Raw genomic sequence first — 25,951 nt, forward strand, 5'->3', positions numbered from 1 at the left:
CAAAAGGTAAATAGATTTAATGGATGAAAAACTTGTGGTATCAGAATATCAAAATCAAAAACCATCTTTAGAAGACTAGAAGATCTCAACAAGAGAGGTACTAAACCAAGAGTAGAATAAATTCGAATTCCAACATCCATTAATTAAGAGAAAGGAATCCTTCACATTAGGAACAAATACATCTATTTTTTTTTTAATATACTGGTTTGAAAGCAATCATGGAGCATATTGATAGAATAGCCAGCCATCTCCCATAAATTTGCAAAACTCAAATATCAAGAAATCCATAGCAAGCACAAATAGCTTCCAACACCAACCGGAGTTGAAAGGGGAAGAGGCACTCTTACATTGGATAGTGCCATACTTAGGATAAGCAACCTTGGCTGGCCCAAACGATATCAGCGCTATTAGGAAAATAAAAAATTCTTTTGACATTTAATGCATATTTGGTTATTGTTAGAAAATAAATAGATAAACAAGTTGTAGAAGAAGTTGATTGTTATTAACATATCCCCTTTCATTTTATACAGGTTAGAAGGGAGAGTTTTTCTTAGAGGATTTTCCTCAATACAATAAAGAGATTTCCTTAAACAATTAAGAAAATCTCATCTACTTATCAGTTATGTGCATGTCCTTAATGCCCAAGCCACTAATGAACTTAGGCAAAGTAAAGAGACCTTTAGAGTTGTCATAGTTGGACCAAAAGAATACCTGGGTTAATGAAGAGATTTTATTAATATTAAACAGTACAAGGAGACACTTAAGGAGTGTATAGGGATGGAGTTTAAGTGCAAATTAATCAAGGTGACACAACCAGCTTGTGATAGAAGGGAGCCTTGCCATTTACCAAACTTGTTGGTAATCGGTTGAATGATACTATTATTTATACTAGAAATCGAAATGTGACAAGGGACAATCAAGGTACCACCAGAATGCTTAATTCCATTGGAATTCTGTCACTTGTACCATCCAAATAAATATTCACAATAAATGAAAGATTTCGACTGCTAATATATCGATAAACATTTCTTCAGCGGATCATTGAAATGGAGACGTCCTGTGTAGATTTTTTGTTCCGCTCCCATCTTTCTTTCGCTGAAACTACTTGGAAAGTGATGATGGAGCCATCTCCGCTTGTCCCAAACCGTGGATGATTTTTTTTTTATTTCTTTTGAAATGTAAAGAATATTATATTAGATCAGCTAAAGCTGCAAAATCCGAAGAGGTCAAAGTCGTCCAACGAAGACGAGAACAAAAAAAAGGTGATTATTCATCCAAAAAAAATTAGCAAGGTCATAAGCGACAAGATTGAGAAAGCGATCAAAATATTTAAACCGGACAACTTGAAGGAAACCGACGACCGGGATAATGGTATGGAGACCCACGAGCCTCGCTGTTAGGTTTGAAGAAGTTGATCAGCCGGACAGGACACCAAGGTGATGTCAGGTTAAAGCGTTCAACATGCAGTCCCGTGAGCACCGCATCCAATCCGATGAAATGATGACTTCGGCAAAAACAGCCATCCAATTTTTCTCCGAACAATTGCGCACGCTGTTGCTATCCCACTCGCCGTTCGGCTTTCGTCTCCCTCGCTGCGTTTCCAACGCATCGATTCCTTGGGATAAGATATTTAAACGGGACTGCAGTGGCCACTTTGAGCTGGATGACCAAGTCGTGTCTTCGGCGTCTGGTGAGGACAGGCTGTACAAGAAGGAGGAACTGTTCCAATCACAAGCCTCCATATATAGGTGTTGTAGCGTCGATTTATCTGCAAGCTTGTTTTCATTCATCCATCCTTCCCTCCCTCCTGATGTATCATCAGCCAGATGGAAATATAGGGTCTGTTTCGCTGAAACTAATTAAAAATTTAAGTGAAGATAGGTTTTAGGAAGATATTATTGTAATTAGAAGACTTTTTTATTGATCAATAATTATAATTAAAAACTATAATATATCTTACTTAATGCGATAGAATTATATAATTTATTAGGGGACACTATCATCAGATGGATAGGAGAAGCGGAGGTCGATCGGGCAGAGTCAGTGGGCAACCGAGGTGGGTGTCGAGGAAGCACGTGGTTAGAAGCCCAATCTCCATCCTCTTGAAGTAATTCATCAACATTCTCAAACACAAATACCGCACGTCGACTGTCCCAGTCTCGCTTCGTTCTCTAGGTAGTTTCGGCGAACGAGAAAGCAAGCTGAGCAAAAGTATTCTGCGAAGTCCAGACCAATGAGATGCAAGACGAGAAGAAGCAGCATACGTATTGGAGACGACTTGGTCAACAAGGCCGGCGTCTTGATGGAGACAGGACCAAGATGACCGAGCGGGAGGAATCGTTAGAGATTTTTAGCCTATATATAGACGTCCTAACTTCGAGTTGTTTGTGACCAAATCGAGAGAGAGAGAGTAACTAAGCATGGATCCGAGACTAGAGGAAGCAGCTTACGCGGGAGACCTCACTTTGTTGCGGCGTTTGCTACAAGAAGACCGGCTCCTGCTCCACAGGCAAGCCATCGCCGCGGCTCACCTGTCGGACAGCCCCCTCCACATCGCTGCATCGCTCGGCCACTCCGACCTGGTCCGGGAGATCCTCACCGTAAACCCGGAGCTCGCGCATGGCCGCAACCGCGAAGGCCTTTCCGCCTTGCACCTGGCCGCTGCCCAAGGCCACTTACCTGTGGTGAAAGAGCTGCTGCAGTACGCAGCCGCTGCCAGACTCTACTTGGTGACAGACAACGATGGCTTCATGCCCGCCCACACTGCAGCCTTACGAGGCAGGCTTGATGTGTTGACTGTGTTACTGGATGCGTGCCCGGAGTCCGCGCGAGCTGTGACATCGCAAGGTGATTCCATCCTTCATCTTACTGTGAAATCAAACAGCTTCGAGACCGTGCAGTTCTTGCTGAACAGAACTGGTGAAAACGATGAGCTGCTCAACTCCGGAGATGCGAAAGGCAACACCGTCCTGCACCTTGCTGTGGCCAGGAAACAGCTCCAGGTAGGTATTCCTGATCCCAATTAGAGGAAATGAATTTGTCTTCTTCTTTTCACCAGGTCTTTATTCATTTCTGCACCTCCTGATATGAGAGCTTTCCCACAACAAAAGATAAATACTCTTTGCATTTCATTCAAAAAAAGGCAAATGGTAATACCGATGAACTTCCTGTTCATAACTCTGGTAATACGATTGAATGCAGACCGTGAAGTTGCTTCTGGGAAGGCGAGGTATCGAAGTTAACGCCACAAACATGAGAGGCGACACCGTCCTTGATATGCTATTGGATTCACCCTGCCAACATGGAGATCTATTGTTGGGAGAACTGATTCGGGCAGCAGGTGGAAGAACCGCCGCAGAAGAAGGGAAGACTCAGCCGAAATCGTCACCGAGCGATGCCAGAGCCTCTGCCACTGTCGCGTCACACAGAAGCCGACCAAATCGTTGGCACCCCTTCCGACGCCAGGCTCGACCTTCTAAGGATGACTGCAGCCCCCCAAAAGTATGGTCTGAATCTAAAGAAAGGTACAACAACAAACCAGCAACACTAATGGTGGTGGCGACGTTGATCGCCACCATCACATTCGAAGCTGGGCTGAACCCCCCTGATGGGTTTAAGCAGAAAGATGATGGGAGTTCAAGTGAAAGGGAGGCAGTCAAGTTATTCCTACTGTTCGACATGTTCGGGTTGTTTGCATCCTTGAGCATCATTCTTTTGTTGATTTGTTGTGTGCCAAGACAGCAGAAAATTGTGACGGGAATCCTAAAATGGATTCTATGGCTGGCGGTGTTCTCGACGGCATTAGCATTCTCGATCGCCATTGTGCGAATGTTTTCCTATCAGCTCTCCACTGTCATCCTTCTCATGAGTTGGTTCGGAATCCTCAGTCTCTTCATGGTTTGGGTGTGCTTTAGAGCGATCAGGTGCTTGTTGCGCAAAGGTGGCTGCTGGAAGAAGAAAGATGAAGAAGGAGAAAGCCAGGGAGGCCCCAGAAGGGCCGTTGCCATCCGCACGAAGATTGTGGTGGGCGTGTTGATAATAATTCTTTCAGGAGTATTTTCTTTTGTAAATTATTTAGTGTTTATTTATATAGTAAATAGGTCAATAATAGAATAATATGACCTATCATTATTCTTATATGGTTTATCCTTTATCATCTTTTAAAGTTACTTTATCTTATTTTCAGAATGTAATTTGCTTTAATCATTAGTAACTTTGGTTTTGTTGTCACAAATGATTTATGAGAGTTTTGTGGAACATTATATCTCTTACATATTAATGATGTATTTATTTAAATAGTACAATGATGCACTAATATATTTATAAAATCTTAAATATCTGAATCATTATCCAGACTTGAATCAATTAGAACCGACATAATATTAAATGGTGCATAAAAGATAACAATAATCTCATGTATAGAATTATCAATCATTAACAACTGTGTGCCTATACTTATGTTGCACATAATTTTATGTATCGAATCAAACACCCCACCTTATCCACTTTGATATAATCAATAATCAATCTCATCATTTTGATATTAAATTGAGGGTTCATGGGTATTAATTAAGATTGAGAAATAAAAGAAAAAATCAAAACTTTATAAACTCCCAGTGTCACCATCTATCAGAATAAATCGGGTCAACACTCATCATGAAGATTCCACATGAGTCCAAAAGACATGTGTACCCGCTTCATCGGCAATATGGCAATGGCGCAATACGTGATGCTATCCATGTATCATCACGTACGTACGATCCGATGACGTGGTGAGAGAACGAGTGCAGCAACATCATACCTAACTCACCCCCTTTTCCTGGACGTCGTCATGACGTGGTCGTACCGAAACACAAGTGTAAGTTTGGAATCGGAATCGTGATGCATGGTTGAGTCGCAAATAGGACCGCATCGTATCGACAGTACTCATTTCGTAGCCATCAATCATCACAGTTTTAGGTTTAGAATGTAGGAATATTTACATAATATATATATACAATATGGAACACAATTTAAGATGGTTTATTTATATGCATCATGACATTTTATATTATTATAGTGGTTATTATATTATTATATAAATGGCAATTCTCGTCTATAAATCATCGTTTGGAAGAAGAAAATTAATCGAAGAAAAAAACTGGATATGAAATTTTCATTACGTTATCTGATTTCACGGTCATAATTATCTCATTAAGCTGTGTCTTAAATGAAAATAATTAGGAAATCAAGATCAGTAAACAATCGTAAGTGCTTACTAATCAATCCTGCTGATGAATGAGTCGTACCTGTAGCAACAGTGGTCCTTCGTTCAACTCCTATCCATTCATCATATACATGCATACATAAGCAGCTGCTCTGACGTCTCATTCCTTTCATCATCCGCCAGCTTCTACTCGTCCTTTTTGTCTTTGTGCCTTTTCTTCAGGGTAGAAGCAGGCTAGCAATTTAACTTTCAATCTCAATTCCAATCATAAAAAAATTGTACTTTGATAATGTGAATTGCTCAAAATATTTCTGTATAGGGTAGAGATTTTATCAAGGTTTCTTCATAATACTTTTGACTCATGCCGTAAATATTTTTCATCGATATTGGGTGATGATATGATCATTCAAAAGTTGATGATTCCAATATTAACTAGTTTAATCGGTAAAAAGTTTACCGTAAAATAATATATACAAAATTTATCTTTATTATTTATCATTTAAAAAAAAACTCAACAATAGTGTTAGTGAACCCTTATATTGTTGCCGAGATGACAACACGACTCAGTCTAATCTCGAATGCGCAGATATGTCGAAACGGTTGGAGCGGGTGGTCGATTGATTGAAACATTTGTCGAGTCGGGTTGAGATTGAGAGTCATATTCGAACACGATCCTCCTTATCAACGAACGATCCGCTTTGTTGTCCTCGAGTTCCTACACACAAATCAAAGTCGAGAGTGGGTTTTCCCAACTTGACTCCACTGAAGATTAAGTAAGTATTGAGTGGAGTTTTGGGAATTATTTCTTCCCCTGACATCGATCAGGAGGTTAGCTTTTATTCTTACAAGCGAGGGTCATACGTGATCTGATTATGGCAATCGACTTCTCGGACGATCGGCTTATACTTTCGTGCGAGTATTGACTGACCCGCACGGTTCTACGTCGCGCGGTGCCATTTCAAACTTTCCGGAGTGACTGTACTATACGATGTTGTCTCGTACAGTTTCGGATGGTGCGAGAAGGGGCGACCACTCACCCGACTCCGAGGTGCCACGTTGACGTGATGTGGTACAGTTCGGATGGTGCGAGAAGGGGCGATCGTTCACCGGGCGATCGTTCACCCGACTCCGAGGTACCACGTTGACGTGATGTGGTCATCTCAGTCTATAGGCTCCATGTTTGCACTAATGTGTTTGCTGATTGTGATCGGGGCGATACAGAATATGTTCATTCACACAATATCATATCAACCATATATTTATATAAATAACGTGACACCTCATATATATATATATATATATATATATAAAACGTGACACCCCATATATTTATATAAATAACGTGACACCTCATACACGTGGAACCCACTCCACTGGTCAAGTCCATGAAACGTGACATATATGTCTCAGCCCATCTGACAAAGCCCAGTAAGATAAAAGGTCGTGGTGCCTTAAAAGAACGAATGGAGGAATCCGCTACAGTGGCTCTCAAAACACAGCGCCTAAAATAAACCCACCTTTCTGTACCTGAATCGATCGCTTGCGAGCCATACGCATCAACAGCATGCTTTACGTCTCCGTTGTTTGGCCCGAGAATAAGCTGGTGACAAGAAAGCAAGCAGGTTTGTCCGCCCCATGAATGCAGAGTCGTCCGTCCTCTGTGTTGCTTGCCCCCACCATAAGTTATCCCCCAAAGATTTCTTTTTCTTGCTTTCATTTCCTTCTCTCTTCTTTGTTACCGACGGAGAAGTTGAACCCAAAGGTGAGCTTTGCTGCATTAGAGAAGTTGAACGAGACGGTGCACGGAGCAGCCCCCACGGCGCTTGTATCGCTGGCACAGGCGAAAGCGAGTGGCTCGCGTTTTGAGACGTATCGAGGAGGCATTTATTGGATACTATCCAAATGTACAGCGCTTTGGACACTGACAAAAGATAATCCACACCCACATATAAGAATTTATTTATTTATTGATTGATTTATTTATATTTAATCTTTGAATTTTGCTGCTAATCGACTTTGGCTATTAAACCACCTGCTGATCTGATTTATTAGTTGAATTATTTTTAGCCACATCGATCAAAATTCACTTTTGTTATAGTTACTCTTTCATTTATTCTTTGAGGATATCTTAATTTGTTGTTCCATCTCTTTCGAATTGTCCCTTCTATCATCTTTATTTTTTCGCTTTTCTCTCTTATCATTATTTCCTTTTAGTTTCTTATCTTATTATCGTGGTTGCATTTTGAGTTTGGATTTTTCATCCTTTAGACATCGAATTTCTTGAATTCGTAGAGGCATTTCACAATTATATTTTTGTTATGATTTTTAATAAATCTTATTCTTTTAAATATTTTATATTCGTAGACGCCACAAATTTCTTGAGCATTCAGTGATTTTGTTGTATTAATCTCTCTGTCGGCAAATAAGATTTAACAAACAAGTCCAGATGATTAGATAATGCTCTGCAAAGAATCCGCGACAAGTTGGTGGGTGGTGAGCTATCAGTTCGTCGACAATTTGATTCATTTATTTGTTCATATTATACCCCATCTTAATCTGAATCCAATGCCCAAGGAAGAGGCCAAACCACATATCCATGGAAGTCCAGACAAAGGGCTTCCGAGGTTCCACAGATTAGCGCACATGTAAATCTTGGGCGTTGGATTCACTTGTTCTTGCATGCATTCATGTTCTTATCCCCTTTTGAATGAGAGGTCGACAATGATCTGCGTCTTCTCTTTCCGAGCTTTGATGTGAATCTTGTTTCAGATCACCCAAGTCTTCTTCACTGACCGCAGCGAAGTTTACTGGGAGCAGTGAGCGAGCTACGTCGAGTGGAATAGATATGGAATCACTCGGTTGTGGTTTTACCATAGTTAAGCTTCATCATTGATCGTCCAAAGACTGCTGCAGAGCAGATTGTTTGCGAGCACGCAGTCAAAGGCGACGGAGGCCATCGGCTCTTTTTTGGCCATATGGGAATGGAGGAGTGGTGGTGACGCCGGGGGCCACTCGTCCTCCGCTGCTTTGTCCTGGCTCGGTCTCGGAAGCCTTGTTGCATGGCTTTTCCCAATCCCTGAAATGCTCCTTCCTGGGCCTCGAGATCAGCGACCGGAGCCAATCCCAGGGAGAAAGGGGTGCGCAGACACCCACAGCGAGGCCAGGATGTGTATCCGGCACGCAAGCGAAGGTGGTCGTCCGGCCATGAACAACAACACTTCCTCACTTTTCTGCGAGTAGGAACGGCTCTCCCTGCGTCGAGTGACTTGGAACGGGAAGATCAACAGCAGCAGCAAAAGCGATCATTGCCGGGCCAACTCGTGGTCGATATGCTACTGTTGTGGGTGTGTGACTCCAACGCTCCCCGCACATCTCGTCGCACATCTGACTCCTTCTCCAGTCCATCCTCGTCTCTTTTCCTTTATGTTCTCATGTGGTGTGGCTTTTGGCAGTGGTCCTGGCGTCAGCAGTAGCCGACGGAGGAGGAGGAGGAGGGGCGGAGAAGGTTAAAGGGAGAGGAAGGGGAACAAAGAAGGCAGGGGGAAGCAGGAAGCGCAGCACAGAGCCAATAATTTCGATCCCCCCTCCCCCAAACCTATCTTTTTCTCTCCGAAAGTTAGATTTCAGTTGCCTCAGATTCCCCTCGCCACCCTCACTTTTTTTGTCCCTTGCTTTCTTTGTTTTCTTTCCTCTCCTCCCCTTTCTTTCCCCCCTCGCTTCATGGGAGTCTCCAACCGGGATCGGGGCCTCTTCTTCTCCTCCTCCTTCCTTCCTTCCATGGTTCGTCGCGCTTTTATGCTGCTTGTCCTTTCTGCTTCCTTCTGGTCTTATCTATCGTTCGGCTCCCGTTGATGTTTTATGCTCGTGTTATTTGACAGGAGATCTTTTAGGCGTGGAGCAAAATGTTTACATCAGTGGCTATGCGTGAGAGCATTGGTGGTGTGGCGACGACGACGGCGACGGAGATGATGATGGTGGCGTCGACAAGAGGAGATTTGGACCTGAACGACGCGCCACCGCCGGCCTACGAGTACCCCGTGATGGAAGGATTGAAGCACGCCATGATTCAGCATGAGATGGTGTTTAAGAACCAGGTTGCTTTTTGGCCTTGTAGATATCAGTGATCGTATGAATCCCTTCCTGTTCTTTCTTCTCTTTGTGATCTAAGCGTGAGGGGAGTCTGGGTTTCGCAATCTGTAGGTGCGGGAGCTCCATCGACTGTACTGGAGGCAGAGGAGTTTGATGAACGAGGTTTACTGGAAACAGTATGTTCCGATGTCACCCCACCAGCAACCGGCAGAGAAGAAAGCCGGTGACATGCGATCTTGCTTGCCTACGGTAAGATGCACCGGCTAGGGATTGTGACAAAACCTTCGGTGAGCTTTTTAGATTTTGATACTGAGTAAATGCCGACACACAGGTGAATTGGATGGGGATGAAGAGAACTTCTTCAGAATTACACACCAACAGTCTCAAGAGCTTTGACCTTCATCTTCCTGCGGATCGAAGTATTCATGATGCTGCCAAAGGGGTCACTAATGCATTCGTGGAAGGACACAGTTCTGGTTTCGGGGAATGTGTTCTTGGTGCAAGGCATTCATCTGGTTTCAAAGCAATGGCAGATGATGCTGCAAATCCGAGTCATTCTCGAGTCACTGTTTCATCTGAATTTTGTTCAGTGAGCAGAATCTGGAATGAGTCTGGTCATAGGCTGTCAGAGAAATGTTCCCATACGGAGCATCAAAATGAGAGATGGCAAGAACAGAACATCCACTCAAATGCTGGTGAGCTTTGCTACTGATTGAAAGCTTATATGTTTTGTCGCAGCAGATACATAGTTCTTGTGCTTATGAAATATTTTTTGCTCCACGGATAGCAGAATAGAAAACATCATGGACTGTGCCGCTTTGTTCGGCTAAACTTAAAGATGTCTATATATAACACTCAAAGTTATTGTATTATTCAACCTTTTCACTTATTCTCGAGTAGTCAAACAACAAAACTTATGCGACCATTCGAGAAAGATTTCCTATTTATTTATTCATTCAGTTTTTGTAGATAGATTTTGTCAAGAAAAAAGAATGGCCTATTGCCTCTTTCAAATCATGTTTCACACTGTTCAAAGATTGCTTATTTGACATAGTATCACAACAACTATATTCCTATTATATTGCTGCTATTTTTTTCATGTAACGATATCTAGGACTCTGCCTTTGACATTAATGAGGATGCATGTCTCTAGTTTTCTGTTGTGTGTCATGGTGATATTTTCCCATCGCTTTAATAATCATGTGAAGGCTACATGTTCGCATTTGCTTGTTCGACAGCAATTTCAAAGGGGTTTCACAACGATGGTTTGGTCTTGAACCAGATTACTGAACACATTCCATTAAAGAGAAATGTTCCATCTACATGAACCATTACTAGAGATAGATTTCATCCTTATGTATCATATTGCAATTTTCTTTACCATAGTGTACAATGCCATCATAACTGGTTTGGCCGACCTAATGACCTTCTCTTCCATACTCCATTGATTTACTATGCTTGAAGATACTTCCTAATATATTATCCAAGATCAGGATGCCTATTTAATGACATTAGAGATGCTTTAGACTTTCCTTCTCTTTGTCAAACTAAGCAACATCTCTGGTCAGTGGAAGATTTGTTCCAAATTATGAATGTTCATAGATCTGCAACTGACTAACTGAATATCAAAACAAGCAACTATTACTAATATAGAGTGTTATGTCTCCTACGGCTATTTATCATTTGTTTCCTTGTTTTCACTCGCTAGAACTGTCTCAATATTAATGCTTGATTTGAATGTACTTCATTGTTTATTTGACTTAAAAGTCCAAGCTGGTTATTATAAGTTCAAGTTGGCCATCACTAGTGACACAAAAAGCTCAACTTGACATTCCTGCTGTGTCAAAATAACCTGTTAATTACTAAGGATTTTGGTGACAATCGGTATCTTGAAACTATTATCTGAATTAAGAGTGGTTGTCGCACTAGCATAATGATAGCATTACTACTGTTTGTTTGTTGTGGTCAGCACCGTATAAGCGGCAAATTCTGACCTGTGTTTGCTTTTAAGAGTTGAATGTCTTTTTAGTGCAGCTAATATATGAACTTGATCTCCTACTTTATACTTTCTAAAAAAATATTCAGGATTAAAAGAACATGGAGGCTTTCTTTCTGCTGATTTTCTCACTGAGAAGCAACAACCAAAATACAAACTTTTGCACATTGACCTGAATGTAGCTCAAGATGATGAACCTGTCGATGTTTTTCCAAATACAGTAGAAACATTTCCTTCTCCATCCACAAGTTCATCAGTTGTTTGCCATGGAGATAAATTGAGAATTTCAAGAAGCGATAAGAGTGAAAAAGAATCCATTGTCACGGTTCAGCCTGGTCTTGTTTGTCTTGGTTCAGAAAACTCAAGGGAAAAGAGTGATAACTCTTTGCCTCATGAAGCTAGAGATTCTTATCCTCCTTCAGTGCAAGCATCGGTACAAAGTAGTAATGTTACAGACAATAATTGGAACTACAAAGAACACATTGCTGACAATGAAGTTTGCGGATCTGGCATCAGGAGCTCTGAAGAATGTTGCAAAATTTTGGCGGAAAGATTTTCTAGGGACTACAATGGGAAAACTCAGGGCAGGACTAATGGAACAGTTCTTACAGACTTCCATTGCGCTGGAAAGAAAAATATTGACTCATCAGCTGGTCAGATTAGCTTTGTTGCACATAGTGATAACAGAAAGAATGCCTCAATTTCCAGCAATAATATGGAAAACAGCTACTTACATGCATCTCCCAGGAATACCAGTCTGCCACCAAATATATGCGGAGGATTGGAAGATAAGGAGACACATAACGAAGGGAGTGATGAAGATACTGTTTCAAGTCACGCCATAGCTCCAGATGAAAAGCATCGAGATGAACTTAAACAGTGTCCTCGTGGGATTATGCACAATCAATTAACTGGAGACAGTGAATGTACCTCGAAGAAGAAAAGTGTAGCAGATCATGCAGTTATCTCCAATTTAGAGAATTCTGTAACTACTCACTCGGACTCAGTAATGCCTGAAGGGATTTGCAGGAAACAAGTTCCAAATATTGAAGCCTCCAGCCATACCTGCATACAGGACAAACCATGCAATTCTAAGGCATTACCACCTAAAGAAGATCTAGCTCGAATCACAAAACTGGATAATATTATTTTGAAGGCAGCTGAAATGCTTCTATCTATGTCTTCAGAGAACCCACTACATTCCTTAGATCAATTGGCTAACCATGGGCAGGCAGAATCTGAATTCACTGAAGGCAATGATCAGCCTCGGTCTTCTGATTCTTTTGAAATAATGACTCTCAAGCTGCCGGAGGAGGTCACGGATGTTAGCTCAATCTGTGCTACACAAATCGACAACGAAACAAGGAAGGACGTATGTGGTGTTAGGCTACGTAGGGGAACACGATTACGGGATTTCCAAAAGGATATATTGCCAGGTATGGTCTCTCTTTCTAGGCATGAGATCTGTGAAGATCTTTATGCCATTAAGCATGAGTTTAGGAAGAAGAGATCTCGCAAGGTGCTTGAGGATAATTGGTTGCGTCCCGTAAGGAGTAGGCGCTCGAGTCTCTACAATGTCAGCAAGAGGCGCTGAGAGTCGAAACCGTGTCAAACTTACATTTATGGATTTTGCATTCAAGATTTTAGAGACTCAAATTCTGTAACATAGAGCTTTCTATCAGTTGATAGATTATTGCATTTACTTTTAATTCATTCTCTTTGAAGTCCTTTGTCGTACTTTGGGTTGATTTACATAGGATCCATCATTGCATCATGATATCTAGATTGGTCCATATGAGTCAAACTGTGTTCAAGCAAGTCTATCTAATCCATTAGAGGAAGAGGCAACAACAGGGTGGATCTGAGACATGATGCACTGTTTCCATGAGACTGAAGTAGACATTTGCTGCTGTATCAGATCATTGGCCCTTCAGGCAGGCTAAGATGTTGAAGAACAATAATACAGCTTTTCTAAGAGTTACAGAGCCATCACTACTACCAGTTTTATGCAAAGGAAGTGCATGTAATCACCTCAGAGGTTGCCTTGGAAATCTATACCACCTCTTATTCTTGTGTCTATTATGGTTTCCAAGATATTCTTTCATTAGCAACAGCCAAGGTTCCTCAACCAATGCTACATCAGAAGAAGAATCAATTTGCAGTATGTCTCAATCCATGCTGGGCCAATCTCAATCTCTTCCATGTATCGATGCTTTAGTCAGTTCAGTGGGTGCATAAAGAGTGAATCTTTTCTTGCCTTCATTGATTGCTGGCCCTTCTTCTATAGAATTTATTCTTGTATCAAGTTTCAAATCACTTCCTCTGAGATGCCATGGCTTCCACTGTCTGATGTAATGCTCTTTAGGCTTTAGATAACCAAAAGCCCACCAAATTAATAATCAAATGTATCAAAATTGGATGGAAAATATGAATGTCACATAAAAGATGTATAGAATATAAAAGCCTATATCTCAACTATTGGAACAAAATCCAGATAAACTATTGGAAATTTATGCTGCTTTCAAGAATTGCTCTCTCTCTCTCTCTCTCTCTCTCTCTCTCTCTCTCCATATATATATATATATATATATATATATATATATATATATATATATATATATATATCAGCAACCTTACTAACTTATTATCTAATATTTCAATCTTATTCCAGACTTTAATCAAAGCTTCTTTCTTGGCAGCCAACAGTAACAGAGGCCTTAGTTGTCTCGGCCAAGAGAAGAACCATTTGGTTTTCTGCTGAAACGAGAAAAGACGACTGGGTTGGTGATGACTGAGGAAGAATAGCAGCACCTCCACCAAACCACATTCATTACTGCGACCGATATGAAAAGAAGCAACACTCGCACCGAAGCAACATCCCCGCCTGCGCGCACCAGGCTTGCAAGAGACGCGGTGGAGGAGGCGTCAGACAAAGCCGTAGGGGGAAAAGATACTCCGGATCTCGTTCGCTGCCGCTGCGCACGGCATTCATTGGTGGGTGCAACGCCACAGGGGACTCCGAAGCCCAGCCACTGGCTCCACCTCCTTGGGGCCTCCCTGTAGATCTCGGAACTGCTGGCCTCCTGCTGCCCTCCCCTGGCTTCTGCGCAGGTGTGTGCGAGGCCGTACCAGTTGCTATGTGTACCACCTACGTTGGTTGCCACTGTCTCCTACCTGATCTAACGCCGACAGGGTCTCTTCACCGAAAGCAGGCATTAAATTTGGACATGAACACATGAGAGCTTCTGCTGTGGACGTCGACCATCGTGTCGATGATGTGTTGGCGCAGCAGGAAATGCTCGAGCATGCATACATGCATGCATTGCTGTTATAGAAAGGAAGAAAAGGGATGTATGTGAATGTGCATGTCAGGAGCTATTAATTAATGTAAATCTCAGGTAATGTGCTTAGCACACACTTCATATATAGCAGTGAGATTATGAGAACCTTAGCACAAATAACCATTATTAACGTGTGAAGAAGAGCTGCTTAGATGGGCATTGGAAATGGGTTATGTGTTGTCTTTGTGGGGATGGATCTCCAAATCTAACGATAGATATGGCTGTTGGCTCGGACAAATCCTTCACGTTTATCTATGGTTAATTATCATCCAAATCTGATCATTTCTTACCATAATTAACATTATATAGTTTATTTCTGTTACATCATAAGAGCTTTCAGGCAGATTAAGTGTCAAGTAGAGTTTCAAGTAACGATGATCATATGATAGATAATATGCAAGAATATATATAAGATAGCGTCAAATGTTTCATCTTTGGCGAAGAACAGAGAAGAACACATGCATGCTGCCAACAATAATTTATGACTATATATAGACAGAAATTGGAGGGCTACAATCGAGGGTTAGACAAAAGAGAATTCTTGTAGCTTTATACCTAAATATTAATTGATCATAGACTAAATTATCATTATGAATTATTGTATATTTGACTCAAGTCTATGTTGCTTTGTCTCATATAAAAAGTGAAGACTTGATTTAATTTCTACAAAGACATAATGAGTCCATTATTTATATAAAAAAAAACTCGAATGAGTGTATTATCATTAACTTAAGCTTAAATATTTAAGTGATTAAAGTCTAATAAATTAATATATTAATTATTTGATCGAATCATATCATGATATATGTATATCCCTCTAAAACCTCCATCTAATAAATTAATTTATTAATTATTCGATCGGATCATATTATGATATATGTATATCCCTCTAAAGCCTCGATGCAATAATATTATTATTTTAATGGATATCTGTATGAAAGTTTTTCTTTGTCTCATTAATCTTACTCATGATTCTCCGAGCTAATCGTAGCCCCTTCCTTGTCATTATCTTGATCATTATCTAGATCAAGATCTTGAGATTATATACATTAGTTATTTTTATTTTCAAGGTATATGCACATAAAAGCATGCAATGTATAATCTTCACCCTATTTTTGGAAAATAAAAACTCTATTTTTTAATTATAGAATTACATGGTACCACAATTTCTTAGACTATTCATTATTTAAAATAGTATATATTTATTTGGGAATATGAATGATCCATCTCAAATTAATTTTTAGGATCAGGTTAAAGTGTTCTCGTTTCACAAGCTAAATAATATTGTTTACCTTGTTGAGTTGACACCATGGAGCACTTGCTTGTCATAATTGGAAATACTCCTTAATTAAATCAAGGGTTTAAGAATCGACAAATATCTTTTCGAATAATTTCCATCAGTATATGGTTATATACACAGTATACTTGATCGAACATGAATCAAAGTCTTAACATCCATTAGTTGTGCATGATTGCCTATGCATAGGCAATATGGAAGTACCTATCCTACATTTATGACCCCATGTTCCTCTTTGATATTAATGGTTGCTCATCAACAATTTTCACCAGCAAATCGAGATGATGCCCATTAAAATTAATGATATGAAAATAAAAAAATATCATTCGATATTCTATATGAACGATATATATCAATCGAATAGAGAAATATTATAGATAATACATATCGATCTGTCGATACATTTTATTATACCATGTATCGATACGTTGGTATGTATCGTATTAATAAATGATTGATATATCGATATAGATCGATAAAATGAATCTTATTTTATGTATTTTAATTTGAGTGCAATGTTGAATAACAATCGAAAACATAAATGCACATTAAGGATTTATATTTGCACAAATGATTTATGCAGTTATTATCTCATTTAGTATTGTCTTATCCATTAGTTCTACACAAGATGGAAGAATGGAGCTCGTCGGTACTTGCAAAACTATGATTGTTTAACTTAATGGATTGGATTACACAACATCATCATTATTATTGCTCACTGTAATTCTACTTTCGTCGATAGGAAAAGACAGATCGAAAAGAGGATCGAGATAATAGTTTCATATTAGTAAAAGTCAAGGAGTCGAATAATACACATTGGGTTTGACTCATGATGATCTGATGGAAATTAATGTCTACATTGAATTGATATTAGATTTAACTCATCGATTTCTAACATTTAGATACAAAAACTTTAATCTCATACACTTCCATGACGCCTAGCAAAACCTACCACAATCATACACGACATTAATTATATTAGGGCAAACAACTTCACGTTGAGTTTCTTATTGAGCATCGAAGATGCCTGTTGGTGTAGCATTTGCTAGACGACATATTCCAGAGTTTGATGTTGGAAGTGGTTAAGCATTATATTAATTTCCCTTATCTATACGAATAAATATGTACGCAAACTGCGGCGTACGTGCATGGCTTGTCGGGTGGTCGTCCGCTAATCTTATTCTCTCATCTATCACTTTGAACAGATGGGAGGATACCAACTGCTGCATGTAAAATTCATGCGAAGTTTTGGCCATCGGATGGTGAACCAATGCAAAGACGGCAGGCAGGCACGCTTGAGTTCATCATCCGAAGGGGGTAAAACAAGTGTCTGAGGCTGTCGTGAAACATGCGCATCACATCAGACGCTGGAGTCACAGCCTTGTCCTCCTCCGGTGCGCGATTAGGTTGGTGGCATGCCGTTGTCATCACCTTCTCCTGTCACAGGGAAGACGAGGCCTTGTCTTGTCCGCTGGCCTTTTCCTCGGAGTCTACCGAGAGAAGCAGAAACGGATCCAAATCTTTGGCGGTCTGGACGTCCATCGACGGTGGAAGACGAACACCAACTCCGACCACCGAGCGAAGTAGTTCCTTGTTCCTGACATGAGTTGCAGCAGCACAGCCAGGAGAGAGAGTGAGAGGTGGCGGAGGAGGAAGGACAGCGATCTTAATCTATCTAAACGTGATTAGTAAGAAAAATGAAACCATCGTTTGGTGGCAATGATGAGCAGGTAACAACAGGACAACCAACTCCAATCAATGATTTGGGGGAAGCTTTGCAGAGTTGAAGGTGTCATTTATCCTGATGTCTTGTCTCTTGTGAGGACAGGTGGTACTGAGAAGGATTCGGTCCAAAGCCAAATCCAGAGAATTCACTGCTGACACATGGCCCTCTTTATAGCGGACCCCGCGGCTTCTCGTTCTGTTCCTGGAACATGTTATGTTGGCGCTGGGCAAGGGGCCCACGCGACAGATAAGGGCAGCGGCCATGGGTGATGCGCTGGGTTAGGGCAGTGGGGCGTCCCCCTAGCCCGGGTGACCCCTGATCGAAGGATTCGCTGCTGTTCCCGCTCGTAGATGACGTCGACAGGATCTTTGCCCTGTACACTGTACATGTGTGTGTTCGTGTGCATCTTAGAGATAGAGAGAGAGAGGACAAATCAATGGCCTTTTCTTTCTTCCATTCATTTGCAGGTACCTCTGGTTGGGGTTTTATTGTGTTGTCTCCGATCTTTTTCCAGCTAGATAGATGAAGGCGATCACGCAAGATTGGGCAGCAGCAAAAGCAAGTTCGAACAACAAAAATGTTGCCTTGGGTAACGCAATCTACTGAGAAATCTCACCATGTTCATTAAGGTAGCACCTAATTTGTGGGGGTGATAGATATTATAATTGGAGCTATCGAGTGATTGACTGTGTTTGGTGTACAGTGTTAAGTTGTTGTTTGGATTAAAGAAAGAGTGGACTCAAACCTAATGGAGAGAGCTGTGATTAGGTGTTGGAGATAACGACGGCCAGTCGGCCCACCTCGGTAAGCTGTGATTGGACAGAAGAGACGGAACCCCTTCTCCTCAATGTTCCCTCCGTTGCGGGAAGAGAGCATCTTTCACAGCGTTCACAGTCACCGCGCATGAGCCACAGCTGGTTGACGCACCCACGCCAACACGCAAACCACCTCAAAAGTTCTACGTTGCTGCATTGGGAGCGTCGACATGACATCTGCGAGGGACCCGCGGGCGTGGCTCGAGTAGCTGCGGTGGATCACTTCGGATCTGGATTTGCTCCGGCGCGGTCAATGGGAGGGGAGTAAATGAGTGGGGAGGGGGCGGTGTTGGGGGAAGTAGCATTCGCTTCGGTGAGTTAAAACGGCAAAGAGGGAACAGCGCGAGGGGAGTGACAGGAGCAGAGGGAAACAGGGAGGGGGAGATCTCCCTCGTGATACCGTCTCCATTACGGCCTATAGCGAGAGGAGAGAGAGAGAGAGAGAGTAACGCCAACAAAAAGACAGAGGAGGACGCACAGACGCCCAACCAAATCCCTCCTACTTCTCCAGACGACTCTCTCTCGCTCTCTCACTTGTTCCTGCTTTTAAGCGACTCCTTCTTTTCTCGTGCGCCGCGCTTCTCTCTCCCCTTAGTTTCATCTCTCCCTCCTTTCCATATACATACTCACTCCACCACACACACACTCTCTCTCTCTTTCTCTTTCTCTCTCTATATATAGCGCTCTACACCCGGATTAGGCCTGCGTTCTTGAATCCGTGTTTGCTGTAGAGAGGAGGAGAGCTTGGAGGTCGGGAGAAATGGCGTGCGGCGAGGATAAGGAGCAGAAGCAGGATCCTCGCATTGAAGGAATAGCCGCTTCCATCCGCGTCGTCCCCGACTTCCCCAAGAAAGGTCCTTCCTTTCTTCCCAAGCCTTCTTTTTTAGCTTGTTCGTCATGGTCTTCTCCTCTTGCCCGTCTTCATCCCTTGCTCCCTCACACTCTTTTGTCTTTTTTGATTTTTTTGTTCCTTTTTCCTAATAAAATATTGGATTTCTTTGGAGGTTCTTCGAACCACCCCCCTCCCCCCCTCTCTCTCTCTGTCTCTATTCTCTGGTTCTATGTATATTTTTTCCCTTAAGAAAATTCTGATTTTGATGCGAATGCTTTCCACAAAACAATCTCCTTTCGTGTTCTTTCCATTCCTTTTATCGCAAAGGTAAGATCTTTTGATGTCGATGCTTCCTTCAACCCATCTCCATTCCTCTTCCTTTTCTCTGGGATCTTCTTCTTCCCACAAAGATGAGAGTCACGATGTCTATGCTCTCTGCGTTTCCTTTTTCTCTGTCTAACTTATTTTTCCTCTTTTTCCTTGGTTAAATCTTATGTCTTTAAACTGATACATCTGCAATTGGTAGGAATCATGTTCCAAGACATCACTACCCTGTTGCTCGACCCGAAAACGTTCAAGAACACGGTGGACTTGTTTGTGGAGCGGTACCTGGGCAAAGACATCTCCGTCGTCGCCGGTGTCTCTCTTGATCTCCCTCTCTTCATCTCCATCTTCTTAGATTTGGCCAATGTTGTCTTATTTTCCACCATCAATCCTTGTTGCCTATCGTTGCTTGTGAAAATGTCATCTGAGCTTAGGCTCAGAAACAGAGATCTCTTCTCCCTCCCATCGTTTCCGCTGGACAAGCTTTGGGTATAGCTTTTTTGGTACCTCGTCAACCTTTTCGCAGCGGGTAATGTCGCCTGGTTTGACGGCATTACCATCTCAGTGGCCATGTTATCATGGACCATCTTGTGAGCTACGGACTGCTCTCGCTCTTGGTCTCCATTTTCCAACTTCGTTCATGGAGGTGGCTGTCGTGACGCAGACGTTGGTCCCCTGTTTTGATGCCAATTGGTGGAAGCATTGCTACTGTTGGATGGACCTCTACATTCTGTTCCTCTGTTGTCTGCTTTTACTTTTCGTGTTTGGATTTGGCTGGTACGATTGTTATCGGAGAGTTGCACCGCATTTATGTTCCCTTGGCGCATTCGTTGTGTCTCAATCGAGACAGATCTACAAATCTTTCTCTTCTGGAACTCATTTGATTCCGGACAGTGGTTGAAGTTGCAGTACACAGGCTAAAAATCCAAATAGTAACATAAAGCTGCTTTGGACCATAAAAGTGTAATGAACTCTTACATCTGGTTTTGGTGATTATTGCCATTGAGCATTTGATCCCATACCTTTCATAGAGGTGATTCATGGAACAGTGCGTTTGAACACTTTCTCCGTTGATAACAAGCCATTAAAATATAACTTTTTAGGGTCTATTTCCTGGATCTATTTCTTCTCCTGAGCTGTGTTGAAAGCCATCACTGGTCAAACTAGTAGCAATATATTTCTTATTACCATTGATTATGCTTGTCATATATCTTGCTTTGTGTCTCCTCTCATTAGCAAATTAATTGCCTTGTCAAACTAATCCTTTGGGCATATCCACGTTAGAATTACATGACCAACACAATATATGTTCTCTTTTTCTACATGCAAGTGAATAGTTTTTTTTGGTTATATGATGATATAATCTGTAATTAGATTATACCTTGTAGAGATCATGTTTATGATAATGATAAAGCACAGATGATGTCCTAACTTTTCTAAATTGAAATTAACTGACACAAATATATATGATGGGACTATATATAGTATTATTGTATGGTATATATATAGATGGTGTCTCACTCGTCTTTGTCGAGAATCTATATAAAATATTTGATACTTGTAAGATGGCTAATGCTATACTAAGCGAATTTGAAGTGCTGAAACCAAATATTATCATTTTGGTAACTTTTAACCATAATATTACGGAATTCCTTATAGCCTAATATTGCTATTAAGTTTTGTACTCATCTGATGTAGCTAAGATTGATGATACCAATTTGAAGGCTACATATGGATTAATTGGGGTCCTTAAAAAATGTGCTATAGAAATATGTTATTGATAACTTAATCGTTACTCTTTTATTATGACTTAGCACCAAAATTATTTCTGGAATGTGTGTAAATGGCATTCTATAAATTTTTGATTTGGTTTTGCCATATATTCATCTAATAATAAGTTATACTTGACCAAGCATTTTTCTTATTCAATCTTAGTTACTGAAACATTTTTTTTTCCAGCTATGTAATGCATAAACTGCTATGCTATCTTGATGATTTTCATATTGGCCTTTTCTTGAAACATTGATTCTTAATACTGTTTTGAAATTGTTATATGGAAATAATAAAATATGAGGGCTTTGTAGTTGTATGAGGTTTCCACCATGTGGGATTCTAGAATGTTCAATATGTGCAACCGTATCCCTTTGAGCAAATTCTCAATTGAAGATGCTGACAATTATCATTTTAATCTTCGATGTTGTATTATGTTGAATTATGGATATGATCAAATTCTGTAACCTAAATTCAACCTGTATATTACTTACACAATTTATGAGTATGTGATATTTTGAGCACTTTCAGAAAAAAATACATGTAAATTTATTAAAGTTTTGGTCCGGCAATAAATTCAACCTGTATTCTTGCGTTTAATTGCTTTTTTTTATCCCCAAACTTGGCTAGACTGCCCTGGATCTTTTTCTCAATTTTGCATTGATGTTTGAATGTTTAGTCGAATAGATAACTCCTTGTTGTTTTTTCCTCGGACATATCATTGGAATCTGTGCAAAATTTTGGAACATCATTGTAACAATAGTTGAGTTTTTCTTGACAGGAATCGAGGCTAGAGGCTTCATATTTGGTCCCCCAATTGCTTTAGCAATTGGTGCTAAATTTATTCCCTTGAGGAAGCCACGAAAGTTGCCAGGTACTATATTTTGTATCGAGTAAGAAGAAATATACACTATTACTTGGAGGACCATCAAGCTTTAAGGGCAAGATACATAAAACTTTATATTTTCTGAATTTTTTAATCAAAAAGTCCTGTTGATAAATTATGTAGCTTTTGGGTAAAATGTAAATCCTATAAAATTAATAAATAAGTTTGTAAAGCTCTCAGGGAACAAAAAGTTTAATTCGTAGGGTGGTTCGGGATATTTGTAATAAGAATGAATTAGGTTGGGTCATGCCATCATGTGACCCAATTGGATCTGATCATGGGGTTCAGGGTCACTTGGGAAAATAGTTTAAAAATAATTTCATATATATATATATATATATATATATATATATATATATGTATTGTTTAAAAAATATGAAGATAAGTTTGAATGTGCTAAGAGATTCTCATGATTATATTTTCATGTTATTTTCAATATGGGAATTCCAGGAAATCTTAATTTTTGAACCATCCAGATATTTAGATATCATGTAATTTGTTGTTTACAAAGTATAAGACAAATGATGACCTTGTCCTGCTTGCAAAACACCTGTAACTAATCATTTGACGGATTTTGAAAAAGTTAGTATGTTTTTTGATACTTGATATGACAGTTAAATTGTTGTCCTCTCAAAATTTACTATCTTAGAAAGCTTATTCTAGAAGATAGTAATTATTATATTTATAATAAATTTACCATGTTAACACCTGACATGATTCTTGGACTTATACCTGACAAATCTTTATTCATGCATATTGTGGGGGTTGTTTGAAGAACAATTAGAGCACATAATTTGGATATAAATTTTGAAGAATATTTATGTTTAATTGTTGAAACAAAGACTTTATGTGGTTATTTGCATGTTAGATTTCTGGTTTAGTACTTGGTTCCTCTATAAAGATAGTAGATCAAATTTATTTCCTGTTCCCCTCTTAGTAATGGAGGTCTTGTATATATTTCCTTAGATTCCTCCGTTTACAATTTGTAGGTGAAGTCATTTCAGAAAAGTATGTTCTGGAATATGGAACCGATTGTCTTGAAATGCATGTCGGAGCAGTTCAACCTGGTGACCATGCTTTGGTTGTTGATGATCTGATAGCGACTGGGGGAACACTTTGTGCTGCCATGAACTTACTTGGTGTGTATAATATGATTTTTCTAGTATAAACTTGTGATGTTTTCATATTTTACTTTCTGATTTATATCAATAATTATGCTGATCCAGTCGTATAGATCAATATGAACAAATCTAAGTTATGGTAGACACAGGTAGTAAATAATTTTATGTGAGTATCGATCAAACTAAGTCAACTAAACGCCTTTATGCAGTCTTATTTAAAAAGTATCTCGAAGTACTTCATATTTAGTTACAACGATGGCCACTAGTTAAACATTAAAAAAAAGCATTAGAATAATACATCGCCTCTGCCAACAATTGTACAATCAATTGATTAAGCAAATTGAACTGAGACATGATTACTGATTTGTTTGCTCTGTTAAAATGCTGTGTTAACTCGTTCAAGAAGAAGACCAGCTTGCAAAATAAATGTGGCCATCTGAATAGATGACATAGTCCTAGTTGCTATTCTTGGTAGTTTACATGAAGGTATCCAGGAATGTGTAATGAAGTTACTGTGACCTTGGCCCTTGTTGCCCATCGCTAAGTGTACTAAACCTTGTCAGTTGGTACCTAAGATCTAGCTTTTGCATTTCAAGTGGGAAAGGCCCAGGTCATGAATGGTTAGCATCTTCGTAGGTAAAATTGCAATGCTATGTCAAAATAATGCTCAACATAATTTCTTACGATAGTCCAAGATACAATCTGCATGAAACTAAGTTCATCGACCAACATTTTATGTAAAGCAGTTATTGCTTAAGGAATTTTCTTCTGATAAATATTTTTTGTGGATGCTAATGACATTTTCATTTCCTAGTGGTGTAAATAATCAGATTCTTATGTTAATTGCGATACCAATCTTTATCTCAGAGCGTGCTGGTGCCGAGGTGGTTGAATGTGCATGTGTTATTGAACTTCCAGAACTCAAGGTGCAGTATATATGTTATTCCTCCTGATCCTGAACCTGTTTTTAGATATCGATGTTTGAAGTTTCTGATTCATTTTTCCTCTGCAATTTCCCTTGAGCTTAGTTTCTAGTTTGTGTTTGTCTAATTTGCTGCAAGCATGGAGTAAAAGGGTACAGAGTCATGCCCATGTAATTCTTGACTTGCCGAACATGATGTTAGCTTTCGTCACACTATTACTGCTGTTGGTTCCTGGTCTTATCAAGCATACTTGTGGATTTTCATGTAAAACTCACACTCGGAACCAGGAAGAATGCCGGTTGTAGATCAGTTGTTTCTTCTTATATGAAGTCCAAAGGAACTCTCAATCTAATACCATGTGAAATGTTGACTCGTCAATTCATTGTAAAGATTTAGTTGATAGATTTGACAAGGTTGGTTAATATATCGTAGCATATCTTTTTATTGAATTAATCGTAAGATCGGGTATTTTTTTGCAGGGTCGCGAAAAGCTAAATGGTAAGCCATTATACATACTGGTGGAGTCCCGTTGATGCTCCTGTCTGCTATCAAATTGCCAGAGCAGAGTTCACGCATGTTGTACATTAGAGGATTCGTTCTCCACTCATTAGTTGAAGCTGGCATCTGTTCTCTTCATGGCAGTAAATTTTGATTGGTTTATGCCTTGGCTTCCTTCTTATGTTCCTCGTTCTCAACTTATCGTTAGGACTTTGGATTCATTCAAAATAACTATTTGTTATTCCACAAGTTTCAAACTCATTATGATTTCTATTATCGATTCTTCATCAATGGAAACCATGAATTGACCACTACAAGCCTTGCTGTTTTCTCTTTTGTTACATTCGACATTGACATGCAAATGTCTGCTTATACTTTGTTGCTTGTTTGATTTGTAAGCACTGGTTCGCAATGAAAAGCCATTAACTTGACTTGACTGTGAACTCTGATGGCTGTACTGTTCACTGGAAGCATGAAGTCACGCACAGGAGATCGATGGTGCTAATGGCAAAGACAATAGAACTTCATATTCAGATTTGATGTTGCTGTGGCATCCAAGACAGTCAAGCTCATATGTGAACTCTGGATCTCAGAAACTCTCGAGTTGATTTGGATGGTAAACTAGAGTTGGAATTTTGATGAAACGGATATTGAATGCTTGTAAATGGCTTGTTCATCAATAACATTAAGCAAAAGAAGCTTTCTTCAATCGTCTCTGATACTTGCAAAAATTTTGAGCAATTCCAATCTTACTGGAACTTCGATTTCCATCCTAGTAAACACATCAGTGGGCCAAACTTTTTGACCTCGTCTGTCAGGCAAGCATTTGCTAAGCTACAAACTTGTCTGTGCTCTCTTACTGTTCGATGAAATGTTCTTTCCCAAATGGCATCACTTTACTCGCTCATACCCTCAAAAAACGTCATCGAGTGCGACAGCGAAAGGAAGTGAAGGGAAGCTGGAAATCTTGAAGGTATTACCGGGTCGGACAGGCATAGATTCCCAGGTAAAGATCCGATCCGCTACCATCACTAGCAGGATACCGTCATATGAGGTTGATTTCCTGTCTAGGTTGAGGCAGGAAACAGTTAAACCCTGCTCCGGCTTCGCGATATGGTTGGATACTG

At 40.2% G+C, this 25,951-nt stretch overlaps 3 protein-coding genes across 5 annotated transcripts; all 3 read left to right on the forward strand.

Annotated features, from left to right (window-relative positions):
- The first annotated feature begins 2,069 nt into the window (after positions 1-2,069).
- On the forward strand, positions 2,070-4,203 carry LOC135596892 (ankyrin repeat-containing protein BDA1-like). Its single transcript, XM_065089144.1, has 2 exons — positions 2,070-3,002; positions 3,202-4,203. The coding sequence occupies exons 1-2, from the start codon at positions 2,421-2,423 to the stop codon at positions 4,114-4,116; spliced, it is 1,497 nt and encodes a 498-aa protein (XP_064945216.1). The 5' UTR covers positions 2,070-2,420; the 3' UTR covers positions 4,117-4,203.
- A 3,575-nt stretch (positions 4,204-7,778) lies between these two features.
- Positions 7,779-13,028, forward strand: LOC135596893 (uncharacterized). Its single transcript, XM_065089145.1, has 6 exons — positions 7,779-8,550; positions 8,659-8,986; positions 9,085-9,300; positions 9,407-9,544; positions 9,627-9,990; positions 11,381-13,028. Exons 3-6 carry the CDS (start codon positions 9,109-9,111, stop codon positions 12,883-12,885), a joined length of 2,199 nt encoding a protein of 732 aa, XP_064945217.1. The 5' UTR covers positions 7,779-8,550; positions 8,659-8,986; positions 9,085-9,108; the 3' UTR covers positions 12,886-13,028.
- A 5,795-nt stretch (positions 13,029-18,823) lies between these two features.
- Positions 18,824-25,141, forward strand: LOC135596895 (adenine phosphoribosyltransferase 4-like). 3 transcript variants are annotated; one of them, XM_065089147.1, is made up of 7 exons: positions 18,824-19,038; positions 19,202-19,324; positions 19,829-19,939; positions 22,178-22,270; positions 23,272-23,421; positions 24,271-24,329; positions 24,806-25,141. In XM_065089147.1, the coding sequence occupies exons 2-7, from the start codon at positions 19,231-19,233 to the stop codon at positions 24,857-24,859; spliced, it is 561 nt and encodes a 186-aa protein (XP_064945219.1). In that variant the 5' UTR covers positions 18,824-19,038; positions 19,202-19,230; the 3' UTR covers positions 24,860-25,141. The 3 variants fall into 3 exon arrangements, with proteins under 3 accessions (XP_064945219.1, XP_064945218.1, XP_064945220.1); XM_065089146.1 differs by lacking the exon at positions 18,824-19,038 and having other exon boundaries at positions 19,045-19,324; XM_065089148.1 differs by lacking the exons at positions 18,824-19,038; positions 19,829-19,939 and having other exon boundaries at positions 19,045-19,324.
- Positions 25,142-25,951: the final 810 nt, after the last annotated feature.

This window comes from Musa acuminata, chromosome BXJ1-11 (assembly GCF_036884655.1).
Source record: "Musa acuminata AAA Group cultivar baxijiao chromosome BXJ1-11, Cavendish_Baxijiao_AAA, whole genome shotgun sequence".
In the NCBI taxonomy this organism is placed as follows: Eukaryota; Viridiplantae; Streptophyta; class Magnoliopsida; order Zingiberales; family Musaceae; genus Musa; species Musa acuminata.